Genomic DNA, 27471 nt, shown 5'->3' on the forward strand with positions numbered 1-27471 from the left:
AACAGTGAAAGAATCATAAAATAGAGAAGAACAGCAGACGTAAACACAAGAGACAAACTGTTCAATCTCAATCCATCGATCTCTCCCTGAGTGCACACAGATACACAAGTTTGCTGACTCTAATTTATAAGGTTCTTTTAGGCTTAATTCCTCCTTATTTGTGCACTTTATTACAAAGACCAGACAGCTACTATGCCTTACGTTCCTGCACTACTCTTGTTTTATCTGTTCCTCGTCTAAAGACTGAATTTGGAAAAAGAGCTTTCAGCTTTGCAGCCCCCTCAGCATGGAATACTCTACAGACTGAACTGAAACTGTCTGAATTTATTCCGTCCTATCCTGAGGGATAGACAGCGTGAGACCATTGAACAGCGCTTGTGTTTTTACATTTTAAATTGGTGTTTGCTGTCTGTGTTACAGGTCCCACACTTTTAACTGTAGAACACTTTGCACCTTAAAAATTGTACATTTTAACTTCTGCTCTCTTTGTAACTGTTTTGTGATGTTTGCTGCTGACCTCTTGTCCAGGTCACCCTTGTGAAAGAGATCCTGATCTCAGTGGGTTTTATCTGGTTAAATAAAAGTTAAAGATCTCATGGTAAACAGAGACTAGCATTATGCATCATGTGAGGCTCTAATATCTTCATTCCTATTTCTACTGTCCATATTCAGTTATAGAAATCCTTATTAATAAGGATGCCTACTTCAAACCCTATTTTTTAATATTAATGAATGTAAACACATTCTAATAGACCATAAAAAAATTATTGTGAACCTGTAAATATCCATAATATGGGCTCTTTAACTTGCAGCAGCTCTACATTCTTTAAAAGTGACATTTCCATGTCATCCTGATGTAACATCTTTTTGTCCCCACAGATCTAAGCTGGCGAGGAGGCGCAGCGGCCTGCCGAAGAACTGAGTGAGTCGAATGGCACACAGGAAACCAACGGCTTCCATTGTTTCTGAAAAGCCTTTGAACATACCAAGTGTTAACACTTATTAATCATTGTGATTCTTGACGGTTTTCTCTTGTAAGTAGACTTGTGGCTTAAGTCTCCTTTCATGCGACTAAAAAGTTTCAGTTCCAGACAAATTTGCCTCCCCCTTCCCCTCCACCACCCTCTGCTGACTTCGCTCTCCTCCTCTCTATTTCCTCCCCCTCAGCTTTTTGTGTTTTTGTTTTTATGACAATGTTTGGGTCTAATTTTCGTCCCTCTTCCTCGTCATTCCCGAACTCCCTAACTAGTAGCATGTTGTAGTAGTCTACTTGTGTGTGCACGACTCTTCAGAAGCTGTTCTTTCTGGCCACTAATTTTCAGTTTGCCAATCATCTGTAGAAAAAAAATGTCTATATCAGTGTTACTTGTCTCCCAAAACAACGTTTATTTTTGGGTTATTGTTTTTTTTTTTTTTTATATATATATATATATATAATATGCTGGCATGTTAACTGCAGCAGTCCTCAGGAGAAGACCAACTTTAATCACTGGAAAAAATTGAAACAAATCAGAGAGCTTACTGTTGAAATCATGAAGGGAAAAAGTACAAATATCTCCAAGTGATGTATTAGTTTATGCTCTGCTACATGAACTATTGCTGCTAATAAATTTATAGGGATTTTTTTTCCTCTCATCATGAGATTTGTATCCGGCCGCTGCCTCTTCCTGAAGCAGACTCCCTCCCCGAACCGTCTCCTCAACAAAAACTCCAAATTTGTCAGCGAGACATGAGGGCAGGACTGGATTTCTTTGTGATATTTAGATCCCACTCCTCAGTCTGTGTACATAACTCCAAAAAAACCCCAATAGTGCCAGTGTCAGTCAGTTAGTCAGTGAGTACGCACTCTTGCATTTGTGTCAACATGGAAAATTCACGCTAAAACGAGCAAAAAATGTAAGAAGATAATTTCACATCTCTGCGGATTGTTCCTGCAGGAGTAGATATTTGTCGCTGTTGTTTTGCTTTTTCATCTCAAGAAGAAAAAAAACAGGTTTTCAAGGAGATTACAGAATTGAGAGGAGGAAGATGGACAGCGCTCTAAAGAGAGAAGTTCATTTGTACATACAGTCTGTTCTGGGATCAGTGTGTTCTGGGATCAGTGTGCTAGCTCGTTTAAGACATTCCTAACTAACACGCCGAGACCTCCAGACAGCTGCGCTAACGTTTAACTTAACCTTCACGCACTTGATAAAAAACTGGAGACGTAACAGAGGAAGAAGCAAGAAAGAGAACGAAGCAGGACAGATCCAGATTCAGTCGGTTAAAAACCTCCAAAACGAAGTGCAGCACCGCAGGTTGTTCGTTTTTCTATTTGCGTTCTTGAATTGAAACTCATCTAACTCTCATCGTGTTGACTTTTATTTTTTAACTATCATTTTTCTCTCTTATTCTTTTAATCATTCCTCAGTGAAGTTTTATACAAAATGCAACAGAGGGCATTTATTTCTTAGTTTGTGTTTAACCTTATTTTGCACATTAACACATATCTATAGCAAAAGTGGACTAAAAGGCAGATGGCATGTGTTGAGTCATCAGGAACAAAGACAGGAGCACATATCAGGGCTACACTGGATGATAGCTGAAAGAAAGAAGTGATATTAAAGGGACGACATATTCAAAGGTTTTATTTCTGGTACTGTTCTCGAAAATGTTTGCTCTGTGCTGCAGTTGGTGCCTCCGCTTCTACAAATGGTGGAAATGCGTGTTAGAAAAGTGCAGATGGGCGTTCATAAACTCTGGCCTGCCAACCAGCAGTGCGCCTACTGTGTCGTAAGAAAGGGAAATTAAGGTTTAGTGTAGAAACAGAGGCACCTATTGCCGGTTACAAGTGTTAAAGCGTAATTTTTGGTGACTTATCTTCATTGTAAAGACAGAAAACTTTCACCTCAGAGCTGAAAAGAACATAAAATCGTAGGACCTCGCTGGCCTCAGGTCAACCAACCTGCTGGTCGGTGAAACAAAAACCTGCTTTATCGCCATTTTCTGTTCAAATGTTTCGTCTGGAAGAAGAAAAAAAAACCAGACCAAATATCTATGCACTGATTAAAGCTCAAAGTGCAACATACCTCACATTAACCTCCAGAAAAACACCGAATCAGAGCACACATTTTCCCCTCAGTGACTAATTTGCAGAGGTATATTATTTTGGATTGTGTATTTATTGTTTGCAATGTACATATTAGTTTGCAGCTCTTTGCACATATTAATAAAAGGTTCAACTAACTGATCAAATAAAGTCTGTGCGGTTTAGTTGTTCTGCTCATAACGAACCAAATGGTGGCATGGCAGCCTCTTCCAGCCCGGGAGAGAGTTGAATGTAAAGATGTGTGTGTTTGTTTTCTTTCTCATCACTGAAAAAAGGAAAAAAAGAGACCTAAAATGTAACCCACTGCACCTTCTAACGGGAGGTGGGTTACATTAGTGCTTCCTCTTTATCGGAAAGTGAATATTTACTCATCCTAACCAGCCGTCAGAATTCTATCACATCAACAAAAAGGTGGTTTCTAACGCATTTTATTTCTTCTAATATCAGGGAATATAACACAAAGTAGCTAGCGACATCTAAAAACGACAGTATACTATTGTTTGTGTCTTTCTTCACCTCAACACTTTATTTTTTGTTTCCGTTGATGCCTTTAACTAGCCGTGATATTTTTCCATCTTCCCCCTTCTGACGATTAATATCAGTTAACTCCCTTTTCCGATTTGTTCACCAAAAGAAAAGGAAAACAAAAAGACATGACATTAACACTGTACATTATTTGTCATACTGGTTTCATTTTCATACTTATTTTGTAAATATCTGTGTTGTATGGAGCTTGAACTAAAATGTAAATATGTTTACTGTATTTGTAATAATTATAATCCATTCGCTGTATAGCATAGATGTGTCATGCAGATATCCTAATTCTGTGTATGGTAATCTTGCACCATTGAACTGTTTAGTGAATGAGGCAACAATAAAAAGTGCAAACTGTGCATTAGCAGAAGAAGTGACGCCTATTTGTTCTTTCCTTTGTAGATAGAGATAAGATGCTATGATTGAAATTAAAGAAAACTCCTTATTCATAAAGTAACTTCCCTAATTTCTTATTTACAGTCATGGAAAAAATGATCAGACCACCGTTTTCTTCAATTTCTTGTTCATTTCAACGCCTGGTACCACTAAAGGTACATTACCTAAAGAATACAATGAGCACGACAAAAATGCAGCTGATTCCATCATACTTCATGTCCTTTTTGACATGCTTCAGCTTCATTGTATTCCAGGGTCCATAAGAGGACATTTCATGTCATCAGCAGCACATGCAAAGGTCTAGAGTGGTTTCCTGCTGACATTCAAGCCGTAGCACAACTCAGAAGTTATCAGTTCTCACATAATGCCTTAAACTAAAGAATTATGTGAAGCCACAAAGGCAGCCATCATGAGTGAGAGACAGGTAGAGAAAAAACTGAAGATCTCCAAGACAGCCGTTCATTCCACCAAGAAAAAACAAGCCCAACATGGTTCTACCAAACTGCTAGCTGGTCAGGAAACGTCTTTCTACCCACCAGATGACCGTCGCTCATCTGTTCCTGTCAGGAATCGTCCTCAGACCTCCAGGGACCTTAAAAATGAGTGAACACTGTGGAGAAATGGGACTTGTTGGACAAGGACAGTTGGAAACCGACTTGTTGAAGCTGGTCTGAAGTCACACAGGACAGGAAGAAGCCCTTCATCAAGGAAAGACAGAGGAAAGCTGGTTACTCTTTGCTGGGATCACAAGGATTGGACTGTTGATGATTGGACTAAGGTTCTCTTCAGGGATGAATCCAGTTTTCAGTTGATGTCCACTCCTGCCAAATTACTGGTTAGGAGGAAGCCTGGAGAAGCTACAAACCAGACTGTCTGCCCCTACAGTAAAACATGGGGGTGGATCAGTGACCATCTGGGGTAGTTTCAGTCTGGATGGAACAGGGCAAATGAACCAGGTCATGTTTGGGACTACTCTAGAAAACAGTCTTCTTCCATCAGTTGAAAAACTCTTTCCTGCCTCCAATGACTGGATTTTCCAACAAGACAAGGTCAGTTAAAGCCTGGATGGAGAACCAGAACATTGGAACCATGCCTTGGTTGCTCAATCACCAGATCTAAATCCAACTGAAAACCTGTGGAATCATCAAATGCAAAATGGAGAACCACAAGCCCCAAACAAAGCAAATTAGTCTGAATTACTGCAACAGGAATGGGCTGCTGTGACAGCATAACAATGTCAGAAGCTGGTGGAGAGCAGCCAAGACGCATGACTAAAGTCATCAGAAACAATGGTTATGAATCAGTACTAACTCCTGTGTGGATCATGCGACTAAAATAGACAGAAAAGAAAACATGGAATCCCTAAAAGCTGTTTTTGACAGAACAATGCCATAGCTACTGATGGAAGATCTGAAGTGATTTTGGTTATTATCAAGAAAACAATGGAAAATGTCTGATATCAGCTTTTAAATTAAACTCTTATGAGCTGTTTTTGTTGTCATCATTATATTTGTCCAAACAAATGTACCTTTAGTTGTACCAGGCATTAAAATGAACAAGAAACTAAAGAAAACAAGGGTGGTCTGATCATTTTTTCCATAACTGTATTTTCTAATAAGCTGCCGTTGTGTTGTCATTTCTTTTAAGCTGCTTCTTCTCTGCTGTCAGACCTCAGGAACAGTCATCAGGCAGTTGCACTTCATGGCAGATGAAACAGTTTAAACAGACCTTTTATTGGTCAGGATAAAGGGAAATCTTCCTGCAGTGTTTTTAATCCCTGAGAGTCTCTCCTCCTTCCTGCGTCTCGTGATAAGAAGTTCTGACGTTAAACTTCTTTCAGTGCTGAGTCTCTTTCTTGTGATCTGCCACAGATTTCCAGTAATTAGAAGAAGAAATTAGACACGGTTTATTAACAGCGTGAAATCCCACACAGCCTGAAAAGAAGCCTGGGAATTTAAAGATCAGTAGTAGAAAAGACGGACTGTTTCTTCTTTTTTACTTTTCGTGCTTCGTAATGCTTATAAGACTGAATTAAGCACAGTCATGCCAGGTGTGCACAGAGTAATGATTAGATTCTTGTTGCACAAATTGCTCTCAGTGTGATGACTAACTCAGATAAACAGGGGCGTGTACAACAATTTCAGTAATTAAACTACTACAGTTTGATTGTACAGAACATCAAAATTAGGTAAAAGAACACAACTGACCACAAAATCTCATTGTACCTGCTGATATTCTGCATATTGTTGAAGAAATGTCCACATTTTAACTTGAATGTTTTGTTTAGTAAACTCATATTAACCCTGCATATTTTTTGTAAAGCTGTATCTGGTCAACTTTTAATTCACAAAATTTAATTCAGTGTTTAGCACTTTAAATTTCAGTTTTGTAAAAATCAGGCCTCGGATCATTTTAGTAAATAAAAATAAGAAAATACTCCACAAGTAAACATTCAGCGTAAAGAACTTCATGAAGTGTTCCTTTTTATTTTACATATTTGTTTTTTAAATATACAAACTATCAACAAAGTTACAACAATAAACTGAATTTACACATCTAACCTGCAACCATAAACTACCATAACATTCACATTAAAAAAAAAGATTTATTTTTTTGACATACAAGTCATACATTAACACGTGAATATTTTAAATATATTTCTAAAAATTGACAGAATTTGTGACAATTAAACAAATTTTGTAATTTTACACAGATTTTATTTCAAAATGAGAAATATTTTCATAATAAAAATGTTAAGTAGTTTTGTCAGTTTATAACATCAATAAGCATTTGTGATATATCATTATAGACTATGATTGTTATTTGATTTAAACATGTAAACAAACATCATTAAACATTAAAATACACATGATCTGACAAAAAATTAAGGCTAGAAAATATAATTTAATCATGGAAAAATACTGTATATACCCTATTTTAAATTTATTGGTTGTTTTTGTTGCCACCCTAACTGCCGAGGCATTACAGTTTTTTGTTTCTTTTGTTTGTTTTCTTTTGTTTTTTAGTGTTCTTTGGTCTAAAACCGTCAGTGAAATGCACGTCGGCGTTTTCGAAAGTACTCGCTCTGCGAAGAAATGATTCCTGTGACTGTTGTGTTATTATAAATAACATAATTGGATAAATAAGACTAATGATTCACTGTGTGTGTCGCATTTTACTGTTGAACCCACTTTATATACGGTTGGGTAATTTAGTCAAGTTTCAACATTAACTTGAGCATTAAATTTTAAAAACAAGCAAATTAGCAGAAACAAGGTTTGCCGGAAGTTGAAAAAGAAAAAAAAAGAATAAAATAGAAGCCTGAATTGATTCAAGTTAAAGATCGTTCTGCAGGTTATTCCAGGTTGCAGGTGAGTAAAACTGGATTTTCCAAGCTCAGTGAAAACAGACAGGACCTGAACCATAATCCAATGATTTGAGTGTGTTTGGTAAGAGACAGCAATGAAGTAATTTAAGGAAGTACAAAATTACTAAGTGCTCTATAGTCAAACCCAGTGTCTATCAGTTCTGACAGAGAAGAGGAGCCACTTAACCTATTAGTGTTGATTATCACCAGTAATGAATCTTAATGATTACCAGTGTCAAAGGGCTTAAGAGTCACAGCTGCATGTATAAAATGTCACCGTTGTCCAACACTGACAGAAACGTTCCAACAGTGAGGAGCTTTCTACAACGCAGTGGGAAGCACGATTCATTCCGTGTAAAAAAAGTGTTTTGGTTTTCTATTGTTGTAATTTGGCCACTAGTGTGGACATTTGATATTTAAATGTCAGCTTCTTATTGATCCATATTCCCCACATACTCGTGACTCAACGTAGATAACCACGATGTCATACTTAATATTTCTGACTCTGGGGAATTTGATGTTTAGTGCTTAGTAGTTTTATCTGTGTTAATAGATTGTTTATTAAGTGCAATTTGTGCCTAAGAAAAGCAGTTTAAAGGGATCTGAGTGTACAATATCCACACTACAGTACAAAACTCTATCATCAGTGTAAACCACTGTTCCCTCTAAGCTGCGCGCGTGCGCAATTGCGCACTACTGACGGTCTCCGCGCACAGAAAATCTGCGCTGCGCACAAAAAAGAAAATCCAACCTAAATTGTAAATGAAATAAACACGTAACAATTCATTCTGTGCTATTTTTCAATGTGAGTCAGTGAGTGACCGGTGACTGGCTGCTGCAGCCAATGATGCGATTCACATACGTATTTACCATAGACTGTATATAATGGTATTTACGCAGCTAATCGACGTCAGGCGTCCTTATGTGCAGCCACCGCTGTTCTCATAGATATGAATGAGTAGATAGGACACGCCCCTTTGAGCTGCGTGCTACAGCGAGGCTAAGCTAGTGGGGGCAAACATAACATAGTACAGCATGTTGGCAAGAAAAAAAAAGAAAACATAGATTATTATGTGGTTCAAAAAGCGCAAAGTGATAGGATGTTGCATAAAATTGTCATGTATGATATATGGTTCAAAAAATGTCATAGTGCAGTATATTGTCAACATAGTATGTTATTCAAGAAAACATCAGAGTATAATATGTCATCTAAAACATGCCATAGAATAATAATTTCTTTGTACAAGTAAAAGTATAGTAACTTTTAAAACTGTTCGAATTCCTATATGTCGCTAAAAAAACTAAACAAAAAAAACTAAATATTTTTTAAACATTGTAGAATTGTAGTAATTGTGGGCTGACTGATTTACTGATTATCAGTATTTTATTTTTTACTGATTTACGGTAATAAATACATTTAAAAATGGTGCTACTTTGGCTCTGAACCTTTATCTACCTGTGGTCGCTCTGTCTTCTGGAGTGATTTGATTGGTTATACGTCACAAATAAAACTCCTTTAACTTAACATCTGTAAACAAAACAAAAACGTATCAACAAAGTTTTCTGTTAGAGTTTGTGTTCTTCTAAGTTTAACTCCAAGATTTTAAATACTTTCATTTACTGCAAATGAATATCTACTCCAAATGTCTCACTAATAATCATTATCAGCCTTAAAAACCCACAAAACACCCCTCTATACTCGACCAAACTTAGTACAGTCCGGTTCCCCCTTCTATAAATCTGCTTGGAATCTTCCACTTCCTGTTTGTCAAAGTGGCCTTCGACCTGGACAGGTTTTGTTGGAGCTCATGCAACAAACATTTTGGGTAAGTGCACTTTAATATGGATGGATGACACTGAATTAGAGTCTGTTTTAATGAGACTGAGTTAAGATGTGTAGCTCTGTCATTAAGTAGTAAATTATTTCCCAGAATTCACAGAGAAAAGTCTGAAATATTTGCTAGGTCAGCATCCCACGTTCTTTGGCTCAGCTAAAGACAACTCTCCAACTTCTGGATCTCTTGAGTTGCTTGTTGTTAAAATATCTTGCTAGAGGTGCTGAAGCTCAGAAAGTCTGAGATGTTTGTTCAAAATAAGCTCATTCTCAAGTCTGATCTGAACTGTCCTCTTCTGTTTGAACTTTCCCTAAACTTAGGAGTTAATGACAGAGCAGCACATCCAGACTCAGTCTCATTTATGTAGAGATTAAACTTCAGTGTCATTCATTGATGTTAAAGTGCAGTTTTTCAAATGTTTGTTGCATATGCTCTCGACCAAACCAGTCCAGGTGGAAGACGATGTGAAGAGAAAGCTCCAGAGGATGAATATCACACATTTACGTTGGAAATAAATGTCCTTTAATTAGACATTGTCATGCAAAAGTTGGATTTCCCTTTAATGATGTTCAAATCTTTTTTGAGTGTTTTGTTGATGTTGGTTTCTAAATGTTTTTTGACACTCGGCCCCAAAGATTAAAACCTTCTACGGCTCACAAGCTGCAACAATTCAGACATTATCAACTATCTTTCTGACTAAACTAAGATAAAAAGTGAAAAACTGCCTGATTCCTGCATCATGAATGTAAATCTTTTTGGTTTTTATGACAGTAAACTGAATATATTTGGGTTTGACATTTTATAAACCAAAACAAGAAATGAATTAGTGGAGAAAACAATCAACAGATTAATGGACAAAGAAAATGTGTTTTCCAACATATATGGCTGAATTACTCCAACATTACAAGATACATACGATTTTAATTCAATTTTATTTATATAACGCCAATTACAGGTCAAATTGTCTCAAGATGCTTTATTGTTGTATTTTTTTGTCATATTTCAAATATGACAAAGTAAGAAATTTAAACCTCTTGACTAATCCAATTTATTATTTGGTTTTTAAGAGACTAATGGACAACTAAAATAAGTTTCTCCACTAAAACTAATAAACATGAGGTAAAATAGAAGGAACAGTTTTAAATACTGCAGTCCCACGACGACAAGAATAAAATTTCTCAACAAAAGCTAAATCTGCTGGTGGATTCCATTAAAGTCCTAATAAATGATTATAAAGTGTGATACTGAAGGTTTGTGGTGCTAAAAATGTCCAAGTAAAGATATGAAGTTGAACATGTGGATGGAGGTTGATAAAAGTTGACCTCCCTTCATTTCTGTGGAGCGACTCCATGGATTTTATGGATGGTGGTTAAAGACCTGCTCTTCTAGTGGTCTTCCTTGTAGTCGCTGTAAAAAGTCAGTCCATCCTGGCCGACTTCAACACCTCTTCATGACAACTTGTTCTGCCTCTGACCTGGTGGAAACTCAAGAAACTCGGGAAAACCTGTCGAGACTCGAGGAACTCCTCGAGACTCGAAGAACTCGTGGGGCGGGGGAAGGTGTGGTGGGTGGTGGGGGTAGGTGGGGGAGTAGAGGGGGGAGGCCGCCACCCCCCTCCCTGCCCACTCTCCGCCCTGACTCCACCCAGACTCCGCCTTGGCTCCACCCATGTGGTCACTTGAGGAACTACGATGCCAAAGGGACGACGAATTTATGTCTTTTCATCTGATCTGTAGCTCAGTGAGTTAAGGATTTGCCTATGGAGCTGCAGGTTGCTGGTTCAAGACCAGACACTTCTTAAATTTTCTCTAAATTCTGACAAAGACAAAGAAAGTTAAAGGCCGGTGGCGGGTCTTGAACCTGCGACCCTCCAGTCCGTAGTCTGTCTTCTTATCCCCTGAGCTATTCGCTCAGATACTAATTCTTCTTTTTTTTGCGCATTTATCATCTATTTTTTGTCGTTTTCGAGTTTTTTTTTAACTTGAGTCTCGACTCGACCATTTTTCTCAGGAGGTTGGACTTCGGCCTTTGTGCTGGTGGGTTGAACCCTCAGTTCCAAGACTTTACAAAGCCTCCACACCTCCCGAGTCCTCAGGACCTGAGCTTTCACACAGTCTGAGGGCTGAAATTTTCTAAGTCCCACAGTAGTTCTCTGTTAGACTGAACTTTCAGACAGTCCAAGGACTGATATCTTCTAAGTTCCTGAGTAGTTCTCTGTTAGTTTGAACCTTCAGACAGTCTGAGGACTGAAATTTTCTAAGTTCTTGAGTAGTTCTCTGTTAGTTTGAACCTTCAGACAGTCTGAGGACTGAAATTTTCTCAGTTCCTGAGTAGTTCTCTGTTAGTTTGAACCTTTAGACAGTCTGAGGACTGAAGTTTTAAAAGTTTCTCAGTACTTCTCTGTTAGTTTGAACTTTCTGGTTAACAGAAGCCTTAAAACTTGTGACCATGAGTCTTGATTTCACATTTTGATCATCCATCTGAGTTCTTCTCAGACCTTCACCTGTGGGTTTTTTAGAAATCATCAACAAACTTTGATTCTCTTCACTGAACACTAAAGTTTGTGGAGATCAGAAGGTAACATTAGTTTGATCGATGCCTTCAACTACTAGTAGACTTTATCTGGAAAGCAGTTTTCTGAAATGAGTTCTTAGTAAATCTGTCCACAATTAAACCAAGAACATAGAAAGAGGAAATGTTTGAAGAAACAACTTGATGTTTTCATTTCAGACTAGAAAACGCTTTAAGGACTTTATCTGCTTTTGTTCTTTTGATCATTTTATTGTTTCTTCTGTTTAATTTGATCTTCTAAAGTTTAACTGGTGCCTTTTCAAAGGTTTTATCTTTAGTTTGATTCTTCTTAAATATTTAGTTTTGCTCTTTTCTCACCTTTTATTCTGTTCTAATGTCTGATCTGATTTCGAAATGTTTTGTCTTTTTAATGTTTAATTGTTGTTTTTTCCAAATGTTTTATCGGCTTGTTTAAAATTTTCCTTTATTTCCCAATGTTTAATTTTTCGATTAAATCTTTAAGGTTTTTCTTTTTAAATGTTTTACCACCTTTTAATGTTTAATTTTCTTTTTTAATGCTTCATTGTATTTTCTGTTTAATTCCTATTTAAAGTTTTATTGTCTTTAAGATTTAATTTTCTAATTAAACATTTAATTTTTTAATTAAATGTTTTGACTTTTAAAGGTTTAATAATCTAATTAAATGTTTTGTATTTTTCTAAATGTGTAATATTCTTGTTTAATTGTATTTTTTAAATGTTTAATTATCTAAAATATTTCATCTTTAATGTTTAATATTTTGTTTAAAAATTTTTGTTTAATTTCATAATTTCATGCTTTGTATCTTCTATTTAATTATCTAATTAAATATTTTGTCTAAGACAATTTAATTGTATTTAATGTTTAATTTTCTTTTTTAAAGTTTTATTATATTAAATGTTTTTTTTCCTTTGATTTAATTGCTTTTTTTACTGTAGTTTATTTCTTTAAGCTTTTTTTTCTGTCAAGATTTTAACCCCAACCTTAAAAATGAAACAAACCCTTAAATCACAATGAAAATACTTCTGTTGTCACAATCATGAGTTAGTCAATTATTCAGTTTATCAATGCAACTTTATTTGTTTAGCACCTTTCACACAGGTGACAAAACTAAACAAGCAAAGAGAAAAAACTATGCTAAAACTATAATTAAAACTCAAAAACAAACAAACAAAATAAAAACATTTAACATCATAAAATCTGTTGTGTCCAGGGGATGGAGGGAGTTTATTGAAGTCTTCTTGGGCTCACATGGGAAATCATTTAAAACATAAACTTGATATTCAGTCTAAGGAAACTGCAGAGCGACAGAAGAACCAACAATATCTCCTGTTTTCTCCTTTAATGAGTCGACTCTTCTTGTGCTTTCAGACCAAAGAACTACAGACTCTTCACAACCTGCTCAAACTCTTGGTACAGGACCTCACCACACGGGTCAAGAAGGTTTCTGTCTCATTTCTACTCTGAAGCTCACCTTCTCCTGCTCAAACTGCTGACAACTGTTTCTGCTGCTCTAAAGTCTGCTCTCCAGAACTTCCTAAAAACTCTCAAAGTCTCTTCTGCTGCAGGTTGCTTTGTAGAACTGTTGCAGAAAACCTCACTAAACCACATGGAGGGGCCTCAAGATAGTCGTCCAAATGAAACCATACAAAAACCAAACTAGTACAACCCAAACGCTAAAGTCTCCTGCAGCCTACCAGAGAACCTCTGAGAGCAGAGAATCAGGACAGGAACTCTTACCTTCTGGACAACCAACGCTGATTCTCAAACAAGAATACAGAATGTGTCTGACCAAAAACCTCTAAAGACTCACTACAGCCAAGATAAAGACACAACTCAGCTGCACCAAATCCACTAATCACTGCACACATTAGCACCATGTGCTAACTGTGGCTAAAGAACCTCATTTACCAAGACAACTATCCAGTAGAAAGCCCTAAAACACACCAAGAAACACATTAAAGTCTATTTTACTGCTGGAAGCTGCAAGCCAACGCCTAAAGAACACACTAAAGAAACGGAGCCAAACCTCAGTGGTGAATAGAAACAGAGGAAATGTTTGACTGCAGCTAAATAAAGCAGGAAGACACTGAGCTGCTCAGGTGTTCCTGATAACACCAAGCAGCCACCTGGACAGCCAATAGGAACACAGCCACCTGGACAGCCAATAGGAACACAGCTTACTGGAAGTCCAGAGGGCGGGGTTAGTGAAGGAAATTTAGTTTAAAGTTGAAGCAGAAAGTTAACAAAGAAAGTTGAAAACCACCTTCTGATCCCTGAAATCTCTGAGTTTTCACACAAAGAACGCCTGAACATGTCAAACTGGTTCCATAGTAGAACCATCATTGTAAAAACGTCATAGTATGGTGTGTTGCTCAAAAAACATTATGACCCGGCTGTCAGGGGACAAACATGTAAGAAACATGAGAACAGAGAGAATCCAACCAGTAGGTCACAGTTTATCATCCCCCAGTCATCTCCTGAAGTCCATATGGTGAGAGACATCAGTATCTGGTTGTTAATTTACCAGAGGATGCTTATAATCATGCTGATGTGGTCTGTACTCTACAGCAGTGGTTCTCAACTGGTCTGGGCCTGGGACCCACCATAAAACTGAAATGACAAGTCGTGACCCAAACAATATTTCTCCAAAAATCAACAATTTATTGATTGAGCGTTCGAAGACAAAACTTTTAAACCTGAACTCAAGTACTTCACAACAACTCAAAATCAAGCAGCAATACTAATTCAAGTACTGAGGACTTTGAAACAAGTAGAACAATAGCCTCAAGTAGTTCTCAGGATATATAAAAGTGCATTTTTTTTCTACAAAAAAAGTGCAATTCAACAAAACCAGTAGCTTCTCATAATACTGCACAAGTCTGCAACATTGCTGTTGTAGCTGGAGAAACTATGTATAGAAATATGTGCAAAAGAGTCCAAAACATGAAAACTGATGAAGTGCATTCAACAAATTATTAAAGTGAAGAAATGCTTAATGTTCTGATCAATCTCAAAATGTAAACACAATAAAACATTTTTCAAAGGGCTTAACTATATTTGAAAGCCAATATTTGTGGAAAAAAATAGTGTGCAATATTGAAAGAAAAGTGTGTTTTTAAGCACTTACAAATAAACAAAAGTCACAAGTCACAATAAAAGTACTGCAGAACTACATGAAGTTCTAATGGCCTAGCTGAGGATGCTTTTTGGCCTTTACAAGAGTCTCAAAATCTGGCTGTATGCATGATAAAGCAACTCTGAGGTCATGCTCAATGTTCAGTTTATTTCGGTATTTTGTTTTCAGCTGAACAAGAGCTGAGAAGCCACATTCACAGAGGTATGTGGTGCTGAATGGTAGGAGGATTTTTACAGCTCGACTAGCAATGGAGGGATACTCTCTCATCACATCGTTGCACCAGAACTGGGAAAGGCTTACCTCTGTGAATTTCTTTCTGAGAGTGCGGTCACATGATAGCTCCACCAGCTGACATTCATCGCTGCTAGGCAACGTGATGCTTTCCATGTTTATTCCAAACGGGTCGCGCACCCAGTCGTCCTCGGGTTGTTTATCGGGAAAGTAGTCGCTAAACCGCTCGAAAAGTTTATTCATGCTTCATGCTTTCACTTGCCAGTACCTCACAACACAAAATACACTGAGGCTTTTGGACTCCTTTGTCTTCGATGTAGGAAAATCCATATTTAATGTACTCGCTGTCGTACTTGCGTTTAGCCATGCTGCTGTTGCTATGAAAACATGCAGTTTCTTCTACAGTAATACGAGTGTCCTCACCGGTCGCTGCTGACACGACGGCCCCCTGCGGGTGCGGAGGGGAACTACAATGACTCGCCACTAAATTGGATTATCTTTATTTTTCTCTCTTTTTAGAAAAAGGCTCGCGACCCACCAAAAACGGCCCCGCGACCCACTTTTGGGTCGCGACCCACCAGTTGAGAAACACTGCTCTACAGTATTTTAGTGAATCAATAAATGCCTAAGTTGTTTTTTTTAAATGCTTTTTAGTTTTTAATAAACATTTAATAGCCTATATGTAATCAATAAATGGCCTTTGCCTGTCTTAAGAAAAATTCACTCAGAACTCTGATATGTTAACAGTACTAAATAAATCAATAAATACATGCATACACACATAAATAAGTTAATACATTAACTGTGTTAAGATAAGATTTAGATTTTTAAAAAAGTTTATGTTTTTGCAGAATCCAGTATTGCTCACTGGTTGGTCATTACATTTTGTTAGTTTGATTTCACTGTTTAAAATGATGCCACCTCTTTTTAGACAGAACCTGTGATCATAAAACAATACAAAATTTTTAGTTCCGTGTTAATAAAGCACTTAAAGCTTTAAGTATGGCTAAATGCTTTTTTCAAAATTAAATATATCACTCCTTAGGTGGTAGTGGCCCCAAGTTCAGTAAAGTTGGAAAGATATTCACAGATTCAGACTTCCAGCATCAATAACTCATTAGATATAGGTTGTCAAAACATAAACGGTGCCTCTTTCCCATTGTTGCAAGGCAGACAATGTGCTACAAGCCCAGTTTTATCAAAAGTAGCTGTCTTTCAAGCTACAGGAATAACATTGGTGTCTATGGAGTGAACAGGGTCCGTCTGCAATTTGCAAAACCGCTGCAACAGTAAAGAGAGACAAATATTCAATAACTTCACTCTTATACATTGTAGTGTCACTAAAATCACTGCAGCCTTCAACTGGCTCCTGTTGACAAAGTGTTTTAACAGAAATGTAAATGCTGTAATATGATTCTTTTAATGAACCATGTAACTTGAATGGATGTGATGCTGGTGTGACCACAGTGCACACGTCTGATGTTGCTCACAGTGGTCCAAGGGACGCTCAGGGAGTTTGTGTGTTTGCTCACACTCAGGAAAAATTACAGGGAACATTGGTGTAAACATGCACTTTACACACAGATACATGAGACCATTTTGTATATAAAGAGGGGACAGCAACAGGCCCAAGGTTGAGCCTTGTGGGACACTTTTTGCAATTGTCACATATTCTGATTTCACAATGCTGTCTAAGAGCTAAATATGAAACCATTTAAAAACATTTGTAATTAAAATAAAATCACGGCAACAGCGCAAGATACAAAACATGACTTTGGGCCCCAGCTAGACACCACCTCTACAATATATAACATGATATATTATTATTATATCAGAATATTATAGGTCATTCAGTTTTTGCTGTTTTTACTTGTGTAAATAAACTTCATTAAACAATAAGAGGCCTAAAATGCACATGATGTCTTACAAAATTAAGGCTAAAAATATGTTTTATCTGACGAAAATTGCTGTGTTTTTTTAGATGGCTATTTTTCCTCATTTTACTTCTATTTTTTCCTTTTGTCAACACTACTTTTACAATATAGCAACCAAAAAAATTGGTGTAATCATAAACAATGAATTATTCATCTGAAAAGTAACTTGTGAGGATATCTGTCTCATAAATGTAGGTAAGTACAATATTTTTACTCGAAGCAGCTGTATTTTGTTACTGAATGTGTTTAAAGTGCTGAAAATGTGCTCTGACTCATGCGCCGTATCTTCTCTGTGGGTGTGCGCTGACGTACGATGATTGACTGCTGGAAGAGCCAATAGAAAAGCCGATACCTCTGCTCAGTATTCTAGACCAATCACAAACCGCGAGTGTTGTCTCCAGTGCGCCGAACGGCTTGTGATTGGTAAAAACCGTACGTGGGCGTACGTAGACCTCCCCGTCAAGTTCAGATGAGAACGAGGAAGTGAAAAACGAGTGAGGAGGAAATCTGAGAGAGAAGGGCTGGTGTGTGAGCTCCACTGTCATTTGGACCCTGTTACCTTCACAGTTACTTTACCCCGCAGAGCACAATGGCTGAGTAAGTTCTCTAACGAGTTTTTGCTTACTTTAAAAACCGGAAAAGTGAGAATGTAGCGGCTGATAGTTGGGGTTAAACCGTCGCAGAGCTTGTCTCTTTTACTGACAGTAATCTGCTTTAACGGGGAGAGTAACCCGAGCTGTGGTCATGTTGTTCAACTGATAAGCTTTACTGTTTAGTAGAAATGACTTTTAAGGTTGAAAACTGGACAGAATGACCAACAGACTGGTTGCTATGGATTCTGGGAAACGACAGGGAGTTCTAAAGTGAATTTTGATTAGCTATTCATAAACATATGGGTTCAAAAATAGAGGATGTTGCAGGATTTCTCCTTCTTTTTCATGCAGGATGCTCATTACATTAAATGTGATTATTGTTTCGACAGAGCAGACATCGCACTCATCGGTCTGGCTGTCATGGGCCAGAACCTCATCATGAACATGAATGACCACGGCTTTGTGGTAAGAAGACAACCTCTGTTTACTTCCCCCCACTAAACTGCTAAAACCTGTTTTATTGCACTTGCTCATCACAGCATCGCTCCCACAGGTCTGCGCCTACAACCGGACCGTCTCCAAGGTGCACGACTTCCTGAACAACGAGGCCAAAGGCTCCAAGGTGATCGGAGCCGAGTCCCTGGAGGACATGGTGTCCAAGCTGAAGAAGCCCAGGAGGATCATCCTGCTGGTCAAGGCCGGACAGGCTGTCGATGACTTTATCGACAAACTGGTGGGTAGTTTACGCTGATCTGTGTTCGCATCAGTTGTGGAAAACTGTGTGCTTACTAGCTGGATTTACTGGGTTTGCAGGTTCCTCTCCTTGATGCCGGAGATATCATCATCGACGGTGGCAACTCTGAGTACAGAGACACAACAGTAAGTGAACGAGAAGAGCTGTTTGGGAGACACTTTTCATTCCAAACTGAGCAAATCCTCATAGTGTTTGTGCGTTTCTATCATCTAGCGGCGGTGTAAGAGCCTGAAGGAGAAGGGCTTGCTGTTTGTTGGCAGTGGAGTCAGCGGTGGAGAGGAAGGTGCACGTTACGGACCTTCACTCATGCCAGGAGGACATAAAGAGGCCTGGTGAGTTCTACGATGGATCAATTTGGACATGTGTAAGATTTAAGACATGAAAACTGCAAAACTTCTCTGTGCAAGTTAATGAATGTAATGTTTATTTTAAAGGCCGCACATAAAAGACATCTTCCAGAGCATTGCTGCCAAGGTGGGAACAGGAGAACCTTGCTGTGACTGGGTGAGTGGAGTGGATCCTTTCTACAAATTATTCAACATGTAGTAGCTAATATCCTGTAATGTCACCTGGTGAATGCTGTGCGCTCTCTGGGCAGGTTGGAGACGAGGGTGCCGGTCATTTCGTGAAAATGGTCCATAATGGTATTGAGTACGGAGACATGCAGCTGATCTGTGAGGCCTACCACCTGATGAAGGACGTTCTGGAGATGGACCACGATGAGATGGCACAGGTGAGCTTCTATATAATCAAATCAAATTAAAAAAATACAATAAAAACACGTCTGACTGTCTTCATCACCTCGTTATTTGAACACTCAGGCTTTCGACAGCTGGAACAAGACCGAGCTGGACTCCTTCCTGATTGAGATCACGGCCAACATCCTCAAATACAGGGACTCCGATGGAACACATCTGCTGCCCAAGATCCGAGACAGCGCCGGACAGAAGGGAACGGGGAAGTGGACGGCCATTTCAGCCCTGGAGTACGGCACACCTGTCACCCTGATCGGTAAGAGGAAGAAAAGACCTCCGTCGCACACAAGGAAGTATCTTTGTTTCCTTCTTTCTTCCTCCAGTGCCGGCTGCTTTCTGTAAATGTCACGATAACTTGGCAAAAAGCCGTTACATCACACCTGTTGGGATTACAACATCATGTCAACAAATTAAAGGGCGGCCGGGTCAGATCTGTTGGGCTAATGTTTAGTTTTGTCAGTTGGCTGAGAGGCAGTGTGGCCGGTGAGCCTCTTCTAGAGTACGTGATCAATATGTGGCCGTCTGTAAGAAGATTTGAAGGCTTTTCTAATAGCCAGCTCGTCTCAAGTGACATAAGGGGGATTTGGCTTTGGCCTTTGCTGTGACTGTTTCATAAACAGCCACGTTAAAAGGCAAGATTCATATTCACACAGATGTCAGATCAGAGCAGAAGAGTAGTTTTTGGGTGCTTTGGTAAAGTTAAAGTCACATGGAGGGTTAACTTGATGAGTTTAATGGACGTATGTTGGTTAATAGGTTAACTGTAAACAGTCGGTGCTGCAGATCCTCTTGTGACAGAGATGGGTGCAGCACATAAAAGGCTTCATTGTGAACCAGTCAGCGTGGAGCAGCACAATGGGTGGATTTCTGATCCAGTGAGGAAAACATGCCTGGTGAGGACAGTTCCTCTCAGGCCATTGCATCACAGAGCAGCGCAGGTTTTAGCAAGTCATGCTGACCCAACAGGTTTTTGTCCCTCACATCTTGATACAGTGTGAACCAAATGAGCATTTTTAATCTACCAAGTGGCAATCCCTGAGTTTATTTGTCTAATAGAGAGTCGACACACCTGCTGAGTCATGCTGATCCTTGGATGTTGTCTTATTGATAGCATGCTATTGTTGGCATTGTTTTGCAAATCCTAAGTAATAATTTGTTGTGAGAGATTACAGTGAAGCTGAATCATGTCTGTTTAGACTTCTGTCTGGCGCTGTGTGTTTTGTGTGACGCTCAAATGTAATGCGTGCAGAGAGCTAACGCCGTCCGTCTCTGTTCTTCTGTTTCCTCTTGCTTTCGCTTTGTGTCTCAGGGGAGGCTGTCTTTGCCAGATGTCTGTCCTCTCTGAAGGATGAGCGAGTGGAGGCTAGTCGCAGCCTCTCAGGCCCTCAGGGGGTCAAATTCAGCGGCGACAAGGCTGCCTTCCTGGAGGACATTAGAAAGGTACAACACACATGTATACACTAAATATGTAGGGCAGCTGAAAAGCACAAACATCTGGGGGGAGAAACACTGAGGGACTAAATTGTAGTAAATATTTGTTTGGCTGCTGTTGTGGAAAATTGGTGTAATTGTTGCATCTAAAAAATAAACACAGACCACTGTTGGGTTTTTGCTTACAATCTGGAGAAGCACAAATGTCACAGCTTTTATAGTGAACAGACGGTTAGGAATTCCCTTTTTAATAGACAAAATACACATAGTTTGTGAGTTTAATCCTGTGATCAGTTTTCTATACAATAGCAGAGTCCAACCTTCCAAAGACAAAAAGCCTTTTGTGGATGTAAACATCTCTTCTTTTGTGGACTTCAGGCCTCTGACATGTGACCTTTTATCCAGCCTTCACACAAACATGCTGAGCTAGTTAGAAGTTACTCCAAAGCTTTAACTCAATACTATAATAATTACATATTTAACATAAATAAATGATAAGCTAAGAGCTTACAATGTGGTTTCACAATGCATCCATACGAAGATGTTTCTCCTTTAAAATGCATAACTTTTACTACAATACTCCAGCATTTTAAGACCCTCAAGACAGAGACGTCTGTAAATTCTGCTGACCCTGTTTTATTAGTTTAAACACTCCAGTGTTTGTTTTTTAGTCTGGCTGGTCAGACGCTGAGATTTTTGAAAATGATGACACAAATATCTCCGTTTGCTCATATTAGCAGCAATGTGTACTCTGCTGATTCATTACAGCCCACTGCATCACCTTTTTGTCCCCAAAGACAACAAACCATTGGTCCATAAAAGAAAGAAATCTTGCGTTTTACTTATCGTGCACATGAGGAAGAATCTGGGTTGTCAATGAAATCACAATGTGAGGGATAACCTCCTTAAACAGTGTTCATTTTTAACAGTCTGGTCAATATTTGTGCAATACTTCTGTCACTGAAATAGGAAATGCTCTTTTAAGATGCATTTTTACATTAGTTTTTTTGCACAAAGTTACTTTTGTAATGTTGAATAGAGTCTTTTTTTAATTTATTTATTTCTCCTATGGTTGTTGTCTACAGTAGTAGTGACGTGATATGTATGATCAGGCATAATTTCATTTTAAAATAAAAATATATTTGTGTGAACAAATGCAGCACAGCAGTTCTGGACATGTGATGTAAAAAGGTCATAGAAAACCGAGGTCAGACCAGGAAAACAATATATCATTTTAATTTTACAACTTTTTACTTTGCAAAGTATAATTTTATTTTATTTAATAACTATGTTGCACTTTGGGTTCAATGGAGGATTTTTCTTCGACGGCTTGTTGCATTCTATCGCATCACAGGTTTTAAAAATACTTAAATTTATACACTTAAGTGAAATAATCACATTCACTCGTGATGATCCCTGTTTTTGACAACCAGTCGGTTTAGTTTGCAAATGTATATCAGTATTTTACATTTTCAGTTTTCACCAGACTAGTCTGGTCAGTATGTATGCAGACTCTAAAGGTGAGACTGAAACTAAATTTCATCTAAAGCCATATTTGCATGGGGTATGTAGTCGTCATGGCAACAGTAAATATATCAAAGCAGCAACGTGACCTGAGAACAGCGGGCAGCGTTGTCGGGATAACGGGTCGTATCAAGCCTGTTGAAAGATAGGCCTAGAAAATGTTTCTTAGCGCACGCTGCTACGCATCTCATCCATCTCAACATCCTCCCAAATTTCCCTCTTCTTGTTGATCTGATTTTGCCGTTTCTGTGAATGATCCATAGGCCTGTTGTATACAGGTCTACTCCTGCATTTGCACCTAAAAAGCTGTCAATAATTTCTACCACAGCCTCCAGAATTCAATTGGAAAGAGGTAGAAAAAGGCCTGCAATAAAATAAATCAACTAAAATACTCGACAATCACCGAGTGCAGATTCGCATGGGACTAGTATTATCACAGGGCATCAGTGTTTGGTGAAATATGGTAGGTAATTTGCGATTAAGATCACAGACATCCTCCGCAATTATTACAAATCACCATTGGTCCCGAGGTGATATTAATCCCGTGCAAATAGGGCTTTAAACACATTTAATAAAAGGCTACATAAACTTATTTGAAATTTGAGTTATTACAAAGTGTTAAGTGTTGCAGAGGTGATTAAAATAATTAACTCCAGCATTTTCAAACACTCTCAAGACCAACTTTCAGCAGCTTCTGATCATTTTTAAATATAAAAAACCTTTTTATTGTTCTGTCACCTAAATGTTTTTCAAATTATAGCATTATATTGGTATATAAATTGATGAATTTTCTTTCTCCAGGCCCTCTACGCCTCCAAGATCATTTCCTACGCTCAGGGCTTCATGCTGCTGCGACAGGCGGCCAAAGAGTTCGGCTGGACACTCAACTACGGCGCCATCGCCCTGATGTGGAGAGGAGGCTGCATCATCCGGAGGTACGTTTAACCTCGTATGTCCACATAGAGCAAGTTTGCCTCACTGCAGCCTTGTGCAAAGTTCTTTAACCCTGATGATGAAAAATGTGGTGAGACAGTGCAACACCTTGAGAAAGCAAGAAGAATAAAAAGGAGAAGTTTTTCTTACTAAGAATTTTAGTTGCAGGACAACTTGAGGTCAGGAGGGAAGTCTTCTTTAAGCCTTAATGTAGCGCCATAAAGGAAGTAATTAAAGCTTCACTATCTGGTGTTGTAATACTGGAGTTAAAATCGACATGGAAAAAGTTTGACCCTTCGTATGAGATCAGATTGAGAGAAGAATGAGGAAATGATGATTGTGACACTGGTTTGCTTTCTGTAATCTGGCAGAGATGTTGCACAACCTAAATCAAATACCCCGTCTGCTAACGCTGCTCTCTGTCTTCTGCTCTCTCCAGTGTGTTCCTGGGGAAAATCAAAGAGGCTTTTGACAGAGACTCCGAGCTGCAGAACCTGCTGCTGGACAATTTCTTCAGTGATGCTGTGCAAGACTGTCAGGTATGAGGAAGGAGGAAGTGGACCAACAAGAACCTGCAAGAGACACGTTAGCAAAGACACAAAACGAGTTATTTCCTCTTTGTGGAAACCAAAGGAGTGAGGCAACAGTTGTTGGCTTAATTTTTCGCAGTCTGATGCTGTTTCAGGCAAGCAATCTTCAAACGAAAGTCATAGGAGTTCCCTTTATATTGTATTGTTGAGGATTTATTTCAACTTCATCTAAATAGTCAGACTGGAGTAGAGAGAAAACACAGCACCAGATTGAAAAGCAGCAATATGAGTCGTTTTTCTCTTCATAGTTCCCACTTTTCAATTCTCTAAGTAAAGAGAACTTAGAAGACTTAGAGGAAGACTTAGAAGAAAAAAACTTAGAAGAAGAAGAAGACTTAGGAGAAAAAGTTTTCTTTGTAATGCACTTTTCATTTCTCCAAAATCTCAAAGTGCTACATTAAAGATATAAAAGGACAAAAAGAAAACAAAAACAGATAAAATAAAAAAATAACATTATGGACATGTTTACAAAAGAAAGGTCTTTAAGCCTTTTTAACACATCCACTGTCTGTGGAGCTCTCAGGTGTTCAGGGAGGGAGTCCCACAGAATAAAACCCTGAATCGGCTCAGGTTGGGTCTTGGTTACTGGAAACTGTGCAGCATTCTGGAGACGTCCACATTCACACCACATTAAATGAATCTTTAGGAAGCTGTTACTCAGTTTACTCTCTTGCTTTAGGCGTCGTGGCGCAGAACAGTGAGCACTGGAGTCCAGCACGGCATCCCCATGCCCTGCTTCACCACCGCTCTGTCCTTCTACGACGGCTACAGACACGAGAAGCTGCCTGCCAACCTCCTCCAGGTAAGACAACAGTCAACACTGAGCATATGGCCGAGTGTTTGAAAGGTATCGGATTAAAAAGATCACATGTAGCTGTGGATGTTGTGTTGGGATCAAGCAGCTTTAAGATCCTGTTGGTGTCAAATGAGTGGCTGTAACTACTCTACTCACCTGCCCTTTTACTCTGGGTAGGGGTCTTTGAAAATGTATGAACATGAAGCAGAAATAAGTTGCTAATTTTGATGATAAATCAGGAAAAAATTGCAAATATTACTGCCTTTAGAAGTATACTTGAGTGTCTTTGAGGTGGTGTTGTATGGCGTTACTTAGAGTAGATGCAGGACCAGCTAAGAAGCTAAGCAGTAAACTTCTGGCAATAGGGTCAACAAAAAAACAGATTTTAGTCAGTTAAAATAACAATAAAAGGCCCAGCAAAAAAAAAAATAAGACAAATCAATATGAGTTTAAGTGTATCCTGTATTTATAATATTATATCACTTAATCTTGGCATCTGACAGCCTTTTCTGACAGGAAACAGAGGCAGTTTTATTGCTGACTTAACAGACTCCATTGACAATAACAGTTATTTTACCTCACAGAACAGAAGAGTTGGGTCATTCCACTAAATTAAAAAAGAAAAAAGTTCATGCTGGACCATCTCTTATTTGTCTGAATTTATTTTTCCTGTGCATATGTATGTTATTAAGTAAAAAGTATAACCATAGAAAGGCCATCAAAGCAGGATTGTACCATTAAAAACCAGATGTGTATATATATCAATATCAGGCCTCCAGCTACATTATTTCTCAAGTTGGCACTTCAAACATTGCTCCATAGATTGCTGCAAAGAAAACGATGCAACAATCGACGTGACGCCACCTTCTTTAAGAATTTTTAACTCAAAAAACTAACGTTACCTACAACCTCAGATTTTACACATGGTCACCTAAATCGATATTCATCAATTTAAAAAGAAATTAGTCAAGTTGAAGTTGCCGCAGATGGTGAATTGAGATGGTATAAACCAGTTGCTAGTTAAAGGCAACAGGAAATCTGCAAAACACCAGATAAAATTACTGTTTTTGTTAATGGAGTCCGGTGGTTTGGAAGCGTAAAATAGAAGTTCCTTAATATAAGTTAAGTGATATAGATTGTTTTTTAGATTGACCTGTTTTTTTTTATGGTTAAAATGCATTTTTCCACAGAAGTTCACTTCTTTGCTTCTGTATGTGTCTCCAAACTGGTGGCTGTAATACACTATCTGTGGATTAGTACCTCATTCAAACCCAATTAAAAGAAAACAAACTATCGGTGTGAGGATTTTCTGCTTTTCCTCTCATTATTGTAGCTTGAATATCTGTTATTCAATCAAAGCAGCAGCCTTTAAAGATGGTTGGATTCACTGAAATTAATAGATTAGTGGATTCTTACTGTAAAGCGACACTTGCCTCATCTCGTCTGCGTTGTTTTTCAGGCTCAGAGAGATTACTTTGGAGCTCACACATACGAGCTGCTGTCCAACCCCGGTCATTTCATCCACACCAACTGGACAGGCCACGGCGGAAACGTCTCCTCCTCATCCTACAACGCGTAAGGACTGAAAAACACAAACACAACGGAAAGACCAGGGGGAAGCTCACACTCTCCACCTCTAAGACCACGATTGAACATTCGCCACCAACCACCACCCTCATCCAAGTTTTTACTCCTCTCAGAGACTCGATGCAGTTTTATTTATCAAAAAGTGGAATCCTAGATAATGTGTGTTGTAAACTCCCCCCCCCCTCAGGTGTGTGTTCTGATGTAGTCACAAGAGGGGGAGCAGCTCAGCGCTGCCTCCATGAATTACGCTATCGAGCTAATGTTCACCTGTCGCGCTGTGCGAAGGGTTCACGGTGTTAACACTGGATTAAGGTGAACTGTTGCACTGTGCTGTATTAGGCTAAATAAAGATTTCAATCCCTTTATAATTAGCTTGAATGGTCGTTACTCTCTGGGCGCTGTAAACAGGATTGAGATGTGTTTGTGTGTGGCGCTAAATTAAGCAACAAGTCACTGGATATAGAAAAAGGACGTACAGCTGAAAGACACTATGAGCCACTGCACCGATCACTGTCCATCAATACTTGTTTCAATAGCAAACACACACATTCACACGTTAAAACTTATCATCGGTAATACGGGACAAAATCCACAATCCTACAACAAGGCTATTCCAGCGGCTGAAAATATTTAAAATGTTTTAATTTGGCTAAAAACACATCCGCATTAAAATATCACTGGTGGCAGGATGAAAACCAGCTGTCTGCCTATGAAGTGATTTTCATTTAAATCAAATCCTGTTATCAGTTAATCCATTATTGATGACGCTGCCAGTCTTTCATTAAGAAAGTTGCCTAAAATTTCCCACCATTTACGAAGAGGAGGAGATGTTTAGGAGGAAGATTTCGATCTCACTTCCTGCTCCAATCAGGGAAAAAAAATGTAAAAACGCAAACAAAAAGTTGTTTCTGATTGCAGGAACTTGCAGGTTCAACTTCTGTTCATGTTCTCACTGCGAGAACCGTCCCAGTAAAAACTCTTGGAGCAAAAAAAAAGTTCGTACTTCTAACTCCAGAGTAGGAACTTCTGTGATTGATTAAACTTTTCTCTTTAACGTCACTACCAACAACGTAAAATCCATCATATGTTCAACACAACAAACCTCCAGTTTTACAGTTGGATCCTGGAAACACAAAGTCCTGAACTAAGAGCCTTCTTAGAAGCATAACTAGTGATATAATCACCTTAGTGGATGTAATAATTTACTATTATTTGCCCCCCAGTGAAAGCTCTACTGAACCATATCTCGTTGTTCTTTCAGTAGTTGTCCAGCAGGTGGCCCTACAACCCTAAAAAATGTTTCTTTTACACAGTTACAAGTGACTCATTTGAATTAAACAAAAGATAATAAGGTCTGTTTCTGGCAACCTGGGTTTAAATAACACCTCAGCAGATCCATGGGCTGATTGCCTCCATGCACTGATGCAGTAATTT

At 38.6% G+C, this 27471-nt stretch overlaps 2 protein-coding genes across 17 annotated transcripts in view; both read left to right on the forward strand.

The window, feature by feature from the left end:
• kif1b (kinesin family member 1B) overlaps positions 1-3986 on the forward strand; it is a 63587-nt gene extending 59601 nt beyond the window's left edge. For all 16 annotated transcript variants that reach the window (XM_035951447.2, XM_035951455.2, XM_035951450.2 and 13 more), the window contains one exon: positions 880-3986. In XM_035951447.2, coding sequence (XP_035807340.2) covers positions 880-922 — 43 coding nt within the window. In that variant the 3' untranslated portion in view covers positions 923-3986. The remainder of the gene's footprint in view (positions 1-879) is intronic.
• Positions 3987-17514: 13528 nt separating this feature from the next.
• On the forward strand, positions 17515-26405 carry pgd (phosphogluconate dehydrogenase). Its single transcript, XM_023277286.3, has 13 exons — positions 17515-17671; positions 18057-18132; positions 18221-18400; positions 18481-18546; positions 18635-18753; positions 18856-18925; positions 19020-19154; positions 19243-19432; positions 20486-20616; positions 22933-23066; positions 23504-23603; positions 24334-24456; positions 25910-26405. Exons 1-13 carry the CDS (start codon positions 17664-17666, stop codon positions 26027-26029), a joined length of 1452 nt encoding a protein of 483 aa, XP_023133054.1. The 5' UTR covers positions 17515-17663; the 3' UTR covers positions 26030-26405.
• The last annotated feature ends 1066 nt before the right edge of the window (positions 26406-27471 follow it).

The sequence above is a fragment of the Amphiprion ocellaris genome, chromosome 8, assembly GCF_022539595.1.
Source record: "Amphiprion ocellaris isolate individual 3 ecotype Okinawa chromosome 8, ASM2253959v1, whole genome shotgun sequence".
Lineage (NCBI taxonomy): Eukaryota > Metazoa > Chordata > Actinopteri > Pomacentridae > Amphiprion > Amphiprion ocellaris.

Coding starts and splice junctions, on each gene's coding strand:
- pgd (XM_023277286.3), top strand. Junction 18,401..18,480: donor ATGACTTTATCGACAAACTG/GTGGGTAGTTTA, acceptor CTGGGTTTGCAG/GTTCCTCTCCTTGATGCCGG. Junction 18,754..18,855: donor GGAGGACATAAAGAGGCCTG/GTGAGTTCTACG, acceptor TTTATTTTAAAG/GCCGCACATAAAAGACATCT.